Source organism: Atractosteus spatula, chromosome 12 (genome assembly GCF_055471065.1).
Source record: "Atractosteus spatula isolate fAtrSpa1 chromosome 12, fAtrSpa1.hap1, whole genome shotgun sequence".
In the NCBI taxonomy this organism is placed as follows: Eukaryota; Metazoa; Chordata; class Actinopteri; order Semionotiformes; family Lepisosteidae; genus Atractosteus; species Atractosteus spatula.
Window position 1 is genome coordinate 19,078,685 of NC_142717.1, and position 12,923 is coordinate 19,091,607.

The 12,923-nt window shown below is 38.9% G+C and overlaps 1 protein-coding gene across 5 annotated transcripts in view; it reads right to left on the bottom strand.

Moving 5' to 3' along the window:
- Positions 1-1,938: 1,938 nt before the first annotated feature.
- Positions 1,939-12,923, bottom strand: part of ripor2 (RHO family interacting cell polarization regulator 2) — a 112,231-nt gene continuing 101,246 nt past the window's right edge. For 4 of the 5 annotated variants that reach the window (XM_088928526.1, XM_088928524.1, XM_088928527.1 and 1 more), the window contains exons 19-22: positions 12,624-12,826; positions 11,746-11,829; positions 8,526-8,616; positions 1,939-5,134 (exon numbers count right to left, since the gene is read on the bottom strand). In XM_088928526.1, coding sequence (XP_088784652.1) covers positions 5,034-5,134; positions 8,526-8,616; positions 11,746-11,829; positions 12,624-12,826 — 479 coding nt within the window. In that variant the 3' untranslated portion in view covers positions 1,939-5,033. Of the gene's footprint in view, positions 5,135-8,525; positions 8,617-11,745; positions 11,830-12,623; positions 12,827-12,923 lie in introns of those variants that run through there. The other variant, XM_088928529.1, reaches the window with a different exon arrangement.

Consider the following 12,923-nt stretch of genomic DNA (forward strand, 5'->3'; position numbering starts at 1 on the left):
TTATGTTCAATGTTTCCCCTTACACTGAGTTCCATTGTGAGAGTGTAATACATTTTCCACAATACCCACTGAACGAAGGTATTCCTGACAAGTGAAACTGCATTGTCTTGCTCACTTGCCATCTTTAAATACTCAGTCTTTCATATCAGCACATGGTGAGCTAAAAATCACATGGATTCAAATAATTCCCAAACCACGGATGTAAGGGAGCCCAAGTGTTGAAGGTTGGAAAAAAAGTGAAATGACAAAGGTTTTGTGCAGAAAGAGGTACGAACTTAATGGTGATGAATGCTTTTCTTCTTGCGCTCTGGAGGACAGACTCTCGAATAACCCCTGTTTTGTGTTTACAGATACCAGCCTTTTAACATAACATTTCCTATCCCTTATTTAGCTCATAAGCTCAAACAAAACATAGCTATAAATATTTATAATGGTCAGGTGGTCAAAATATCGTGCTTTAGACCAGAAAACGATAACTCCAGTCAGGATTCTCTGATTTTATTCCTCTTCTGATCTAAATAACCACATTGAAATAATTATTTGAGTTAGATTACTTGTTTTTTAGTCTTAATCAATAGTCTGAAAAGAACCTACAAAATGAGCAGGGCTCTGTATGTTGAGAACCAGAATTGCCCATCCCTGCCGTAGGCCTAAATGCCTAAACATTCATTAACAAAAGAGAACAGAAATGTAAAAGATCACAGCCATACGGAGCCTATTTCTCTAGATATGAGTCCTATATTACCTACACTATAACATTGAGATTAATTTTAAAATGTCTTGTTTTTTCTTTCTCTACCGTGAATTAATCTAGCTGAGCAAGAACAATCGAGACCATTTCACAGTTGTGGAAAGTTCTGCTCTGGGAAGTGTGATGTTTGATATTTCTTCAGAATATGGTAATTGAAGAAAAAAGGATATAAACCAGCCAATAACCACACAAACCTGTTGTTAAAGAACACAATTGAATTGAAAGAGAGAAAACAATTTCCCATGGCCTTCCAACAAACACTGCATTCCTGTGTATCAGAATTGTGTCTCGCGCTCAAGCCCCACTGATCAGCTTAAACAGGTTGAGAGTGGAATGTCTTTGTAAGGCTGGTCTGCTCCTTTGAGCGTGCTCAGTTCCTCACCTGTGGCTTTGCTTTTGGGATTCCCACGGGAGGAGAAGACACCTTGTGGGGAAAAAAATGTAGCATTTCCTGTGTCTGGAACTGGAGGCAATTTTTCACCTGGGCAAGAGGTTAACCATTTTCATGATTACAAAACAATTCTGAATGAAAAGTTGCCATGTGAGTTTAAGTGTTGATAGATTTAATTTTTGCTTGATTAATTGCCTGGGTTAATGATCCCAGTTGTTAAGCGAGAATTAATTTCCTTGCCAAAGGAGAGAAACGTGCATGTGCGGGATGTCTCAGTCGCATTGTTTCGAGTGTTGCCTTTTATGTGCTAGGTCTGACGGATAGCTTTGTTATTCCTTGACTACTAGCCTTCCTGGTCATGTGCTGTTGATTGTGAAGTAGGGAAAAATGTCAGATGGCTCCTGTCCTTATCCCTTTTAGAAGAATTTGATAGCAACTTGAACGACAACATTAAGGTGGGGCAGGACTGTTAGAGCTGCTGGTTCATGGCTCCTGGGTCATGTGTTCAATTCCCATCTTGTGCTCCTTCTGTGTGGAGTTTGCATGTTCTCCTGGTGGCCACTCTGGTTTCCTTCCACCGTTCAGAGACTTGGATTCTTAGTTAAGTAACATTGCTAATTTGCCCTTCTAATGTATGTGTACACTGTGATTAACTGGCATCTTGTCCAAAGCTCAACATACCCTACACCCCTCATCCACCAGGTTAGTTTTTGGCTGACCATGACCCTGTAAAAGGTTACACCAAGGCATAAAACTTTCAAAAGACACACACCTTTTGAAAAAAAAAGATAATTGTGCAAAAATAAAATTTATTACCATTTTTAATGAACAGGAGAAAAATGATACTGTAGACCTGGAGAAAAACATAGGACAATAAGGACAATCAATACCACACAGTTATGATACAGGCCACTTTAATTTTTCTGTACAAAGGAACTGTGGATTTTTATAAGAAGCAACGGTAAGCATCCAGATGCTCAACACGTACAAACGTTAAACACTTTATCTCAAATACTTTTTTTACAAAACTAAAAAGTACTACGATTCACAGTGCATAAGAAAAATAAAACAGAATACCCTTCATGTTTGAGAAACAAACTAGTTTTTACACAAATTTTCTACTAGAACTGAATTGGATGAATACTTGAAGAAGTGTTTTCTAGTCATATTTTGGTGCTACTGAAAACTGTAACCTGTGGTTTTGTTACATTCTCAGTTCTCCTTCATTCTACTGTATAGTGAAGGTGGTTGTTCCTAGTATTGACTATGGGACTACAGACAAATACAACAGGGGAGTGAGTCAAATTATTTCCTCTCTTTAATGAACTCTTTGATGTCACTGATGTCACTGATGCTTACTACTTAAGTGTAACACAGGGTATTTGATTATTTTTTTCAGGATAATGATGCTCTGCTTAGTGCTGGACATTTCATTTTGAAAACTCAAAAGTTTTATTTTTATCTGCAAGCACCTTATGAATATTGTTTTTATAATTATGATTATCACAAAACAAGATTCTAGGTTCATACTAATTGCTATTAATGCTTTCAGGAAACGTTTTCCAGAATTTCCAAAAGACCAGTTAAATTACCTTGTAGATAAATTACATTTATATTTTGCCACAAGCTTCTGCTAACAATTGTTTCCAGTTAACAAACAGGAAAAATCATGAACATTTGTCACTGTTAGTGATAACATTACTGATGTCACATTGTTTTTCTTTCAGTAAAACACACTTCTATCTTTAACCGTGTCAAAACCAGAAAAATAAATATCAGATCCTTCTTTCTGCATTACTCAGTTTTGCTCTCAATTTCAGTCACCCCAGATTTTCACATGTATCTACTAATGAATGCCAGAACAAAATCTGTGCATTTCTATCTTATACTCGGGAAAGGTGTGGCTCTAGTCTCAAAGTGTTGCTCCACCAGGATTTATACAGTAGATTTGTATAAATCTGCAGCTTATTAAGGACAGGGGTGGACTTAAAAAAAAATAGAAAATAATGATTTTGATCAGGTAATTACAGGCTCAGAAAGATACCAGAAACCTCCAGGATTGGAGTTGTTCCCCCTGACTTGAACAGGGTTTCCAAATCCTAACTCCTAGTGACCATGCTGTCTGCTGAGCTACCAATTAATTGAGCCCTTTATTGAACTAATAATTTGATTGATCTATTATATTATTTTCAGCTCTTAAACTGTAAGATATTTAGTAGTGACATCTAAAACCTGCAACCTTTTAGAATAGAAAATAATGTCAAACATTGAATGTTAGTTTAATTGATGTTTTAGCTAAGTAACAGGCGGCTAAACAGAGATAAAGGAACAGGATTGGAAAACCTTGTGCTGGACCCATGACTATACTGAATGATAAAATCTGTAAATGTTTAAGCCTGTGGAGTTTGACGATGGCAATAAAATAAAAATCAAATCAAATAATATTTTTAGATACATCTTCTCTTATATATAATTCACTGTTTGCTTGTTTTGAAGTTATTGGTTGTTGGCATTGACTGCATCAAACTCTAGGAAATATTCATAGTTAGCCATAAGGTATAATAGCCCGGGTTAAGATGGGCTATTTTAATTACCAATAATAAGGCAACAGCATCTTTAACAACAGGTTTTTCACTTACTGTATGATCTGGAGTTAAGAGGGAAACAAAATTGAAGAGATAAAGAGGAATCGTGAAATGCTGGTGATAAAATTTTGAAAGATATTGAACATGATCCAAGTAAATTTTTGACTCTTTGAAATCTCTGAAAAACTGTAGTCACTATTTTATTAAACAACCAGCTTTTGATGTATAAGCAGAGCAGAACATGAAGTACAACACACATTCACAGCTCATTCATACTTAAACATTAACTGAACAGCATGAATTATAACATAGAAAAACTCTATAAACTACCCAGTTAAAGTTAAATACAGAGAGCACAGAAATAAATAATTTCAATTAATGCTTTAGTTAACATCAGCAACACCAGAAGACTTTTGTTTAAGAGATGACAGCTTCAGAGCAGAACAGGACAGAAGCAATAATGTTCATTGTATGCTTATAGTCTTCCTTCAGATCTGGATCAGGAATCATTCTTCAGTACCTCCTTTTGATATAAGCAAAGTGCAATCCCCTTCTCCTACTAAAGCCCAGCAAACATGGCCCCAGGCATCAGTCAATGTCCCTGATAATTGCTGAATAGTGGATTAGTGTATGTGTGTGTCAGGCATGCGTGGTCCCAGTGTTTGTCCAGCAAAACAGAAAGGCTGGAATTTTTCATTTTTGCTCCCCTTCCTCTCTGTACAAAAGAACTGCACAGAAACACTCCAACAGGAGTGAATAAACAAAGCCTGGCAAACACTTTACGCAGCCCAACTCTCTCACACAGCCTAACAGAGATCTTAAGATGAAACCTTTGATTAAGATAGTTGCTGAAAACTGTAATGCAATGTGCAAATGGTGATAAAAGCATTAACATTGTAAATATCCCTGAAACTGAACAGTACGTACCAGGAAAACATTAAAATGTAAGGTATGTACTTGCTGTCTACAGTGCAACTTTAAAGTGCCAACTTCACTTTGTGAACTGAAACAGCAGAGTGGCCGAGTGAGAAAATGGTAGGCCCGTAACCAAGAGGTCAATGAACAATAATAACAATAATAATGACCAATTTAATTAAAACAATGAGTTTAAAAATGCACTAATGCGGAGAGATGGCTTGAAAATTATCTGGAAATACACGAAAAGCCAAGCCAGTGAATGGATCTTGAAGCCACACTGGTAGGGCTGTTGTGGCTCTTCAGCCAGTTTCTATCTGTGCAACAGGAAGGCCTGTCAGGGCCTCCCATAGCCCTGCTCACTCTGTGGTTGAGGCCTGTCCTTTGCTCTTCAAAAAGCTGTGGTAACTGCATTCCCTCGACGTGTGCCCACCCGTACCATTTCTCTAGGGACCTTGTCCAGCTGCTCATACGCCAGTCTACCATCTTCCCCTGAGGGTACAAAACACCAAAATACAATGATACAATGACACATGAAGAAGGCTCCACAGCCAAAATGTTGTTTCTTTTCTTCTCTTTTCGGCATGGAATAAATCTTTAAACTGTAATGAATACAGGAACAAACATTTATACCAAAACCCGAATGACAAGCAGGTGTTTTAAGAGGCACTTCTCAAAAGAAATATTGCAAGCATTACTTTTGGCTCATCTTGTTTTTTTGGTAGTTTGGTTGGTAATTGACAAGGATGTCTGTTCCAGACTCCCAAAACTCTTTGTGTAATGAAATGTTTTCTTCATTCTAAATTAATTCCTTTTTAGTTTTCCTTCGTAAGTCTGTCTTTGATTTACTACTGTGTTAAACAGATTAGCTCACTTGTCTGTACCCCTTAGTATTTTATATACTCAGGTCAATTTCGTACTGTGAAGTACGGATGTATGGAGTGATAAAGGTAAAACTTGAAAAAGAGTCAAAGTTTCTAATCATAACATGAAATGGAAACATTTGTTTAAAATAACAGAGTATTGGAGGACCTTGTTTTGGATGCTGTTAAAAAGGTGTCTGAGAGCCCCTGAAAGAGTCTTTTCTGAATATCTGAAAGAAGAAAGAGGCATGGCCTAGGGAGGAATGGCACTGCATTTTCCCACGCCACTGGGGACGACCTGCACTCATTAACCTTTGAACACTTCACCTGTTGATAGCACTGCTTTGACAAAATTACAAAGGAATTCACAACACACCTATTTCAAAGTGAATGGAAGCAAGTTCTAAACATTGCATGTTCTTACAGGAAATACAAAGACAAGCTTTTTATTTTCTTTTTTAGAATCTACAGTTACTCGACTCATTCTTGAAGGATTCCTCCATGCTGGATAGAATGACATATAACCTGAAAAACATAATTCTAAATAATGACACTCACATCCCCAACCTCTGTCCTTGTGTTATACAGTATACTGACGCACAAGCATCAGGCATCCCTTTACAATCTACACAAAAGAAAGAATAACCTTCCAATTTATTGCAATAAGATAAGTGACATCACACATGTGGGAAATTACAATAGTGTAGAAATGCTTTGCATTATCATAGGTAAACACAACTTCTGTGGAATTACAAGAGTAAGGTGATTCAAATACTTAAAAAGCAAATCAATTGCCCAAATCAGTGATTTCAAGGCTACATTCTCAACAGAACATCTTTTAAATATGTTTAACAAATTAACTATGGCAGTAAGAAAATGTAAAGGTTACTCCATCCATGTGAAGACATAACCAGGAGTGGTTGCAGGAGAGAAAGGCACCAAAGTCTCATAACAAAGAAAACTAATGACATGGCATGCCCAGCTACTTTCCTTGTGGAAATAAACTTAAAATAATAATAAATTACTTTTCTGGACACCCTACTCAAAGAGGGTTACAGGTAATAGGGACTCCCCTTCACCACCATTAATGTGCACCACCCATTTGGATGATGTGACGGCAGCCATAGTGCACCAGAACGCTCACCACACACCAGCTATCAGTGGGGAGGAGAACAGAGTGATGAAGCCAATTCATACAGTAGATGGGGATTATTAGGAGGCCACGATTGGTAAGGGCCAATGGGAAATTTGGCCATGATGCTGGAGTAACACCCCTACTCCTTTTGAGAAACACAATGTGATTTTTAATGACATTTAGTCAGGACCTCGGTTTTTTTAACCAAAGGACGGCGTCTTTTTACAGTACAGTGTCACCATTGCTATATGGGGCATTTGGACCCACACAGACCACAGGGTGAGCGGCTCCTACTGGCCCCACTAACACCACTTCCAAAAAAAAGATTATATAATATAATAATATAGATCATATTAACCAGATTAATTACATAGATTACATAAACCACGGATAATCCAGGAATCCTTGGTTTGTGAGCCAATAGTACTAACCACCACACATCCTTTATACACAAAGATTATTCCATCCATCCATCTTCTAACTGCTTCTTCCAATTCAGGGTCGTGGGGGAGCCTGAGCCTAGCCCAGCAAGCAACAGGCGCAAGGCAGGGTACACTCTGAATGGGATGTCATTCCATTGCAGGGTATAGTGGTTAGCATTGCTGCCTTGCAGCACTGGAGCCCTGGGTTCAGTTCTGGACCTGAGGTGCTATTTATGTGGAGTTTGTATGTTCTCCCCATATTTGCCTGGGTTTCCTCTGGGTGCTCTGGTAGATTAATTTGGAAAATTGGCCTGGTGTGAATCTGTCAATGTTTGTGCCTGTGTATGCCCTGTGACTGGTGTCCCATCTAGAGTGTATCCTGCCTTGTCCCTGTTGCTTGCTCGGATAGGCTCTGGCTCCCCCTGAGACCCTGTATTAGAAAGCAGTTATGAAATGGATGAATGGATATTGCCTCATGTTTTCATTAAAAATATCTCTTGAAATCTTTCTTTTGTACCTTTTTATACGTAAAATGTCTTTGTTATCATGTATGTAATGTTTCCGTGCATGGCAGTGTGGCCTGGGAGCTTTGCACAACTTGATTACAGCTTCTAGGTGGGTATTGCTCTACCACTATTGCCTCTAGCTCTTTCTCTGAAAAAGCTGACTGTTGCCTGAGGCACATCTACAGACAGGCTATTCCCCCTCTGCACTGGAACCTTCCTAATTCCCTGGGAACCTGAGAACTGCCTGAGGCACACTTATAGATAACATCTTTCCTTCCTTATCTATAACAAAAATTAAGGCCTGTGAGTTTTCCAACAAAGGTTTTTTTCCCCCCAACAAAAAAATTGCCCTGAATGTCCTCACAGCGAGATAGTGAATCGCTGTGTGACTGTTTAAAACTGTACTACCAGACTGGCATGAGGTTCCCCAATTTCCTGGGGCACATGCACTAATTCCCCAGGCTAATTGCTGATTACTTTTGTGCCCCCTGTTGTTGTATTGCCTTTTGCCTGGGATGCTACCAAAAGCAACTAAAGGCACTCTGCAGGTAAATACTGACTTATGAAATTACATATTTGTCTAAGAAAATAAGTTCACAATCACCAACATTTTTTGGAATTGGCAATAATCAATCAACTTAACCTACTGCTACAAACCTAGTAATAATATGGGAGAGATGTTAGAAATGTGCAGTTAAACCATCTATACTTACTGTATAGTGTCTAGGGCAGAGCTAGCAATGAGTGGTATTATCAACCTCTCAGTGATAACACTGCAAGCTCTCTGATACCAGACTGAGCCACGGGTCTTGCTGTTGTGTTGAGAACCAAGAATACCCTGGCCCACTGGCAATCACAGTCACAGCTGGTTAAACACATATGGCAGTGTCTGGGCTATATGGCTCAACCTGGGCTCAGAACAGGAACACAGGGGTTAAGTAATATAGCCAGACTTACCAAAAGTAAGCAGTGTTTCTGTGGCAACATTCCGGAGCTCCTCATCGGCAGAGTCACACAGAGACACCACAGCGTCAATACTTTCAGTGGCCTGAGAGACAGAATAGGTAAAAAGCTAGTCATACTTTTACTCAAATGCATATGAACACAACAAAAATACGTAGTGCAGTTATATTAGAGAAATAGAAAATTACAGAAGAAGAAATAGAAAGCAAAATGGAGAAACTCTAGGCATACATTTCTGTATGGTGTGTCTTCAAAAAGCTTTTTCAGTTTTGTACATTAGGATGGATTGCACAGTGTTATATTTAAGAGTATAAGAGTTATATTGTCTTTAGGTAGTTGACGTTTTGCCAAGAGATGAAGTGATGACCATGAGAAGAGTTACACGAACACCATTAAACCCATATTTATTTATGTGGCTGCTAGTAGCTTATAGATCTCAAAATCCTTTTAAGCTGCTCACCAAAAAATTTAGAGTGTTGAGTTTAATATAATGGCCAGTTCATTTCAGAAAGCCACAATTCCTTATATAATAATAATAATAATAATAATAATAATAATAATAATAATAATAATACATTTTTTATATAGCGCCTTTAATGGTGACTTCTCAAAGTGCTTTACAGAATAACAACAACAATAAATAAAAATAATACACAAGATAAAACACAATTACAATATACAGAGGAGACCATGGATGGTGGTACTAAGAAAAGTAGAAGCAGAGGGGTAAAGAATGGAACCAGTTAAGTAAAGGCTCTTCTAAAGAAGGTTTTGAGTCTGGATTTGAAGGAGTTTGGAGAATGTGACTCTGATATCTTTGGGCAGAGAGTTCCAGAGCTTGGGGGCATAACAGGAGAAGGCTCTGTCACCCATACAATGTAGATGGGCTAGGGGGACACTTAGGAGACCAGAATTAGAAGAGCGAAGGTTGCAAGGTGCGGAGTAGGGCAATAATAGTTCAGACCGGTACTGAGGTGCCAAGCCATGCAGAGTCTTATAGGTGAGCATGAGGATTTTAAAGTTCACACAGAATTTGACAGGAAGCCAGTGCAAGGACTCCAGGAAAGGAGTAATGTTATCACTTGCACTAGACCTGGTCAGGATTCTGGCTACCGAATTTTGGACATACTACAGTTTGCTCAAAGTAGATTTAGATACCCCAGCGAGTAGAGCATTACAGTTGTCAATTTGAGAGCTTTTCAGCCACAGTTAGTGATAACATAGGGGGTAGTCTAGCGATATTTCTGAGGTGAAAAAAAAGTTTTGACAATATGCTGCACATTTGGGTCGAATGTTAAGCCAGACTCTAATATCACCCCAAGATTTTTCAATTTAGACTGAAGCTCAAGTACAGAACCATCTACAGATAGGGATACAGGATTGGCTTTACGAAGTTGATGGGGGGTGCCAATAAGCATATGTTTAGTCTTGTCACAGTTAAGATGAAGGAAATTTTGAGTCATCTAAGTTTTTATGTCAGACATGCAATTAGATAGAATAGAGACAGCCACATCAGTGTCAGGTTTGATATGGATGTATATTTGAGTATCATCAGCATAGAAATGATAGCTGAGGTTATGTGATCTTAAAAGCTGACCAAGTGGAAACATGTAAATGCTGAAGAGCAAGGGGCCCAGTATTGAGCCCTAGGAACACCAGACTTAACAAGACCAATTTCAGACCTGTACCCATTAAGAGAGACAAAGTGACAGCGATCAGTGAGGTAAGACTTGAACCATTAGAGAGCAGTGTCAGAAACTCCAATCACAGTCTCAAGATGAGAAAGTAAGATGTCATGGTCAACAGTGTCAAAAGCAGCACTGAGATCAAGAAGGATGAGTATAGAAAGAGAACCAGAATCAGGAGCTATTAGAAGATTGTTAGTGACTTTGATCAGGGCAGTTTCTGTGCTGTGAAGCCAGATTGGAGGGGTTCGAAAAGGTTATTTGTCATGAGGTGGTTATGTAACTGAAATGTGACAGCATGTTCTAGAATTTTTGCAAGAAAGGGTAAGTTGGAGATGGGGCAAAAATTGTTAAGATTGTCTAGAGCCATGTTAGGCTTTTTGGGCACAGGGGGTAATGGCAGCAGTTTTGGGGACTGTTGGTACAACGCCAGTGCTTAAAGATTCATTTATAATATTGAGGACAATGGGACTGAGAGAAGAGAAACAGGACTGAAATAAAGTGGTGGGAATGGGATCTAAAATAGATGTGGTGGGTTTCATGTGTGTAACTAGTCTATTGAGGGATGCTGAGTCAAGAAGAGAGAGGTTGGAGAGAAGGGAAGCAGAAAAGTTGTATAAGAAGGGAGGAGGTATGGAAATGATATGTATAGTGGAGAGAATGTGATGCTGGATGTTGTCGATCTTGGAGCTAAAGAAATCTAAGAATGTGTTGCAAAGTTGTGATGAGGCAGGTAATGCGGTGGGGCAGTTTGGCTTTAGCAAGCTGTTGATGGTGGAGAAAAGATGTCTGGGATTGTTATGGTAATTTTCAATGATGTGAGAGAAGTAGTTGGATCTAGCAGACTCTATTGTAACTTTAAATTCAGACAAGTAATCTCTACAAGCTTTTACATTTAGACCAGAAAGATGCCACCAACGCTCAAGTTTGCGGGATGCTGCCTTCATAGATCACAGATGGTCCAGGGGGCAGGGCGAAAGAAGGAGATGGTTCGAGTTTTTAAAGGATCAAAGGTGTCAAGGGTAGATAAAAGAGCACTGTTAAGTAACTGTATGTAGTCCTCTAGAGGATCAAAGGAAGAGAAACTACATAAATAAAGTCTTCTTTTATTTTAGATATTTTCTTTTAGATGTTATTGATTTCACCATTTAGCTGTTGGAATAGGTCAACTAACTTTAATATGTTGTCCTTTTACGCTCTTCCCTAAATGCCCGACATCCAGCTAGTCCCAACAAACCCATGCTTCTTTCGGCTGCACAAACAAACAATTCCTGTTGAATTATAGATCAGCAGGTTACCAAAGAAAGACAAATCTTGGGAGTTTCACCGACACTGGAGTGTACCAGCATGATAGTTCAGCTGGACAGATGAATCTAAAGTAAAAAAAGAATTCTGCAAAACAAGAAGTATTGTCCTTCCCAGCATATGAACAAATGACACAAAATGGTAAAGAATAACAATTAATGTAAATGGACATTCATTCTTTGGTTCCATGTATTTGACTCAGTGGTCCTAGACCAGTCACTCACCACTAGACAGCTGAGTGCGGCACAAGCTGCTCTCTGACTGTGCACGCCCGCCTCTGAGAGAGCCTCTGTGTAGTAGCAAACCGCCTGCACAACACAGCACACACATCAAAGCCATGCACTGGCCCTGTCTGTCTCTTTCACAAGAACACATGTGAACACAAGAACCAGAGCTTGTCAGTTTCGTACACTTGTATCAAACACTGTCAAGCTCCATTTTGAGGACCCTAGTATGTCTGCTTCTAGCTAATGGCTTGATATACTGCGCAGTGAATTTATGCAAAAAATACGTTGCACTGTTAACTCAGTCTTAGTCTTGTTTTTCTGCTCAATGGACTCACTTTGAAATAACTAATAAAATCAGACTAATTGTAATGGAATCTTTTATTGCCTGCTGCCATTTTTGATACATATCACTTTATTAAGAATGTATTTTATTTTTTAATTGAATGTACTGCATTTTGAAGTGGGTGTCCCAATACCTGTATGAATCACTTTGTGATTCGTCATAAAGACTGACAATGGGGAAGAAAAGCTACTGAATATCGAGGATGCAAATTTAGATTTTCAATGGAATTCATTAAAACCAAACAGGCAGGAACAGAAATCTTGACTGTCCAAATGGAAAACTCACTGCAAATTAATTAATATTTTCTGCAAATTGAAATAAATTTAAATTTAAATATATCAATTATGCTCCCAAACACTTTTTAAATATCTTTTTAAAGGCAATTAATAACTTTAAATGTGAGCAGTTGGCACCATGCTCACTGGAGTAACAGTGACATGGTTCGGATTCATTCAATACTGGGCTTCAATTGGATCATCGTGGGTCTGCACCAAGAGTACTCATTCTGAGAACAGGGAAAACCAGTGCTCACCTTCTGCCTAAATGCTGTGTCTCTGGCACCCGTCTGAAGGAATCGGTCTGCAGCTTGCCTGATCTGTATAGAGTCGGAAGTTAGAAGCATAGCTACGACCTTCAGAGTCTCCTGTCGAGGCTGAAGAGCCAAGACGTCCACTTCCTCCAGCTCCTTCAGCACACAATAGACCTCTGAAGACTGCAGGGCCAGCAGGAACCGAGCTGAAATGGCACAAAACTAAGCTGAGGCCACAGTGAGGCCACTAATCACACAATTCTTGGTCTCTTACTGGCCTTGTCACTTGACATAATGGTTTAT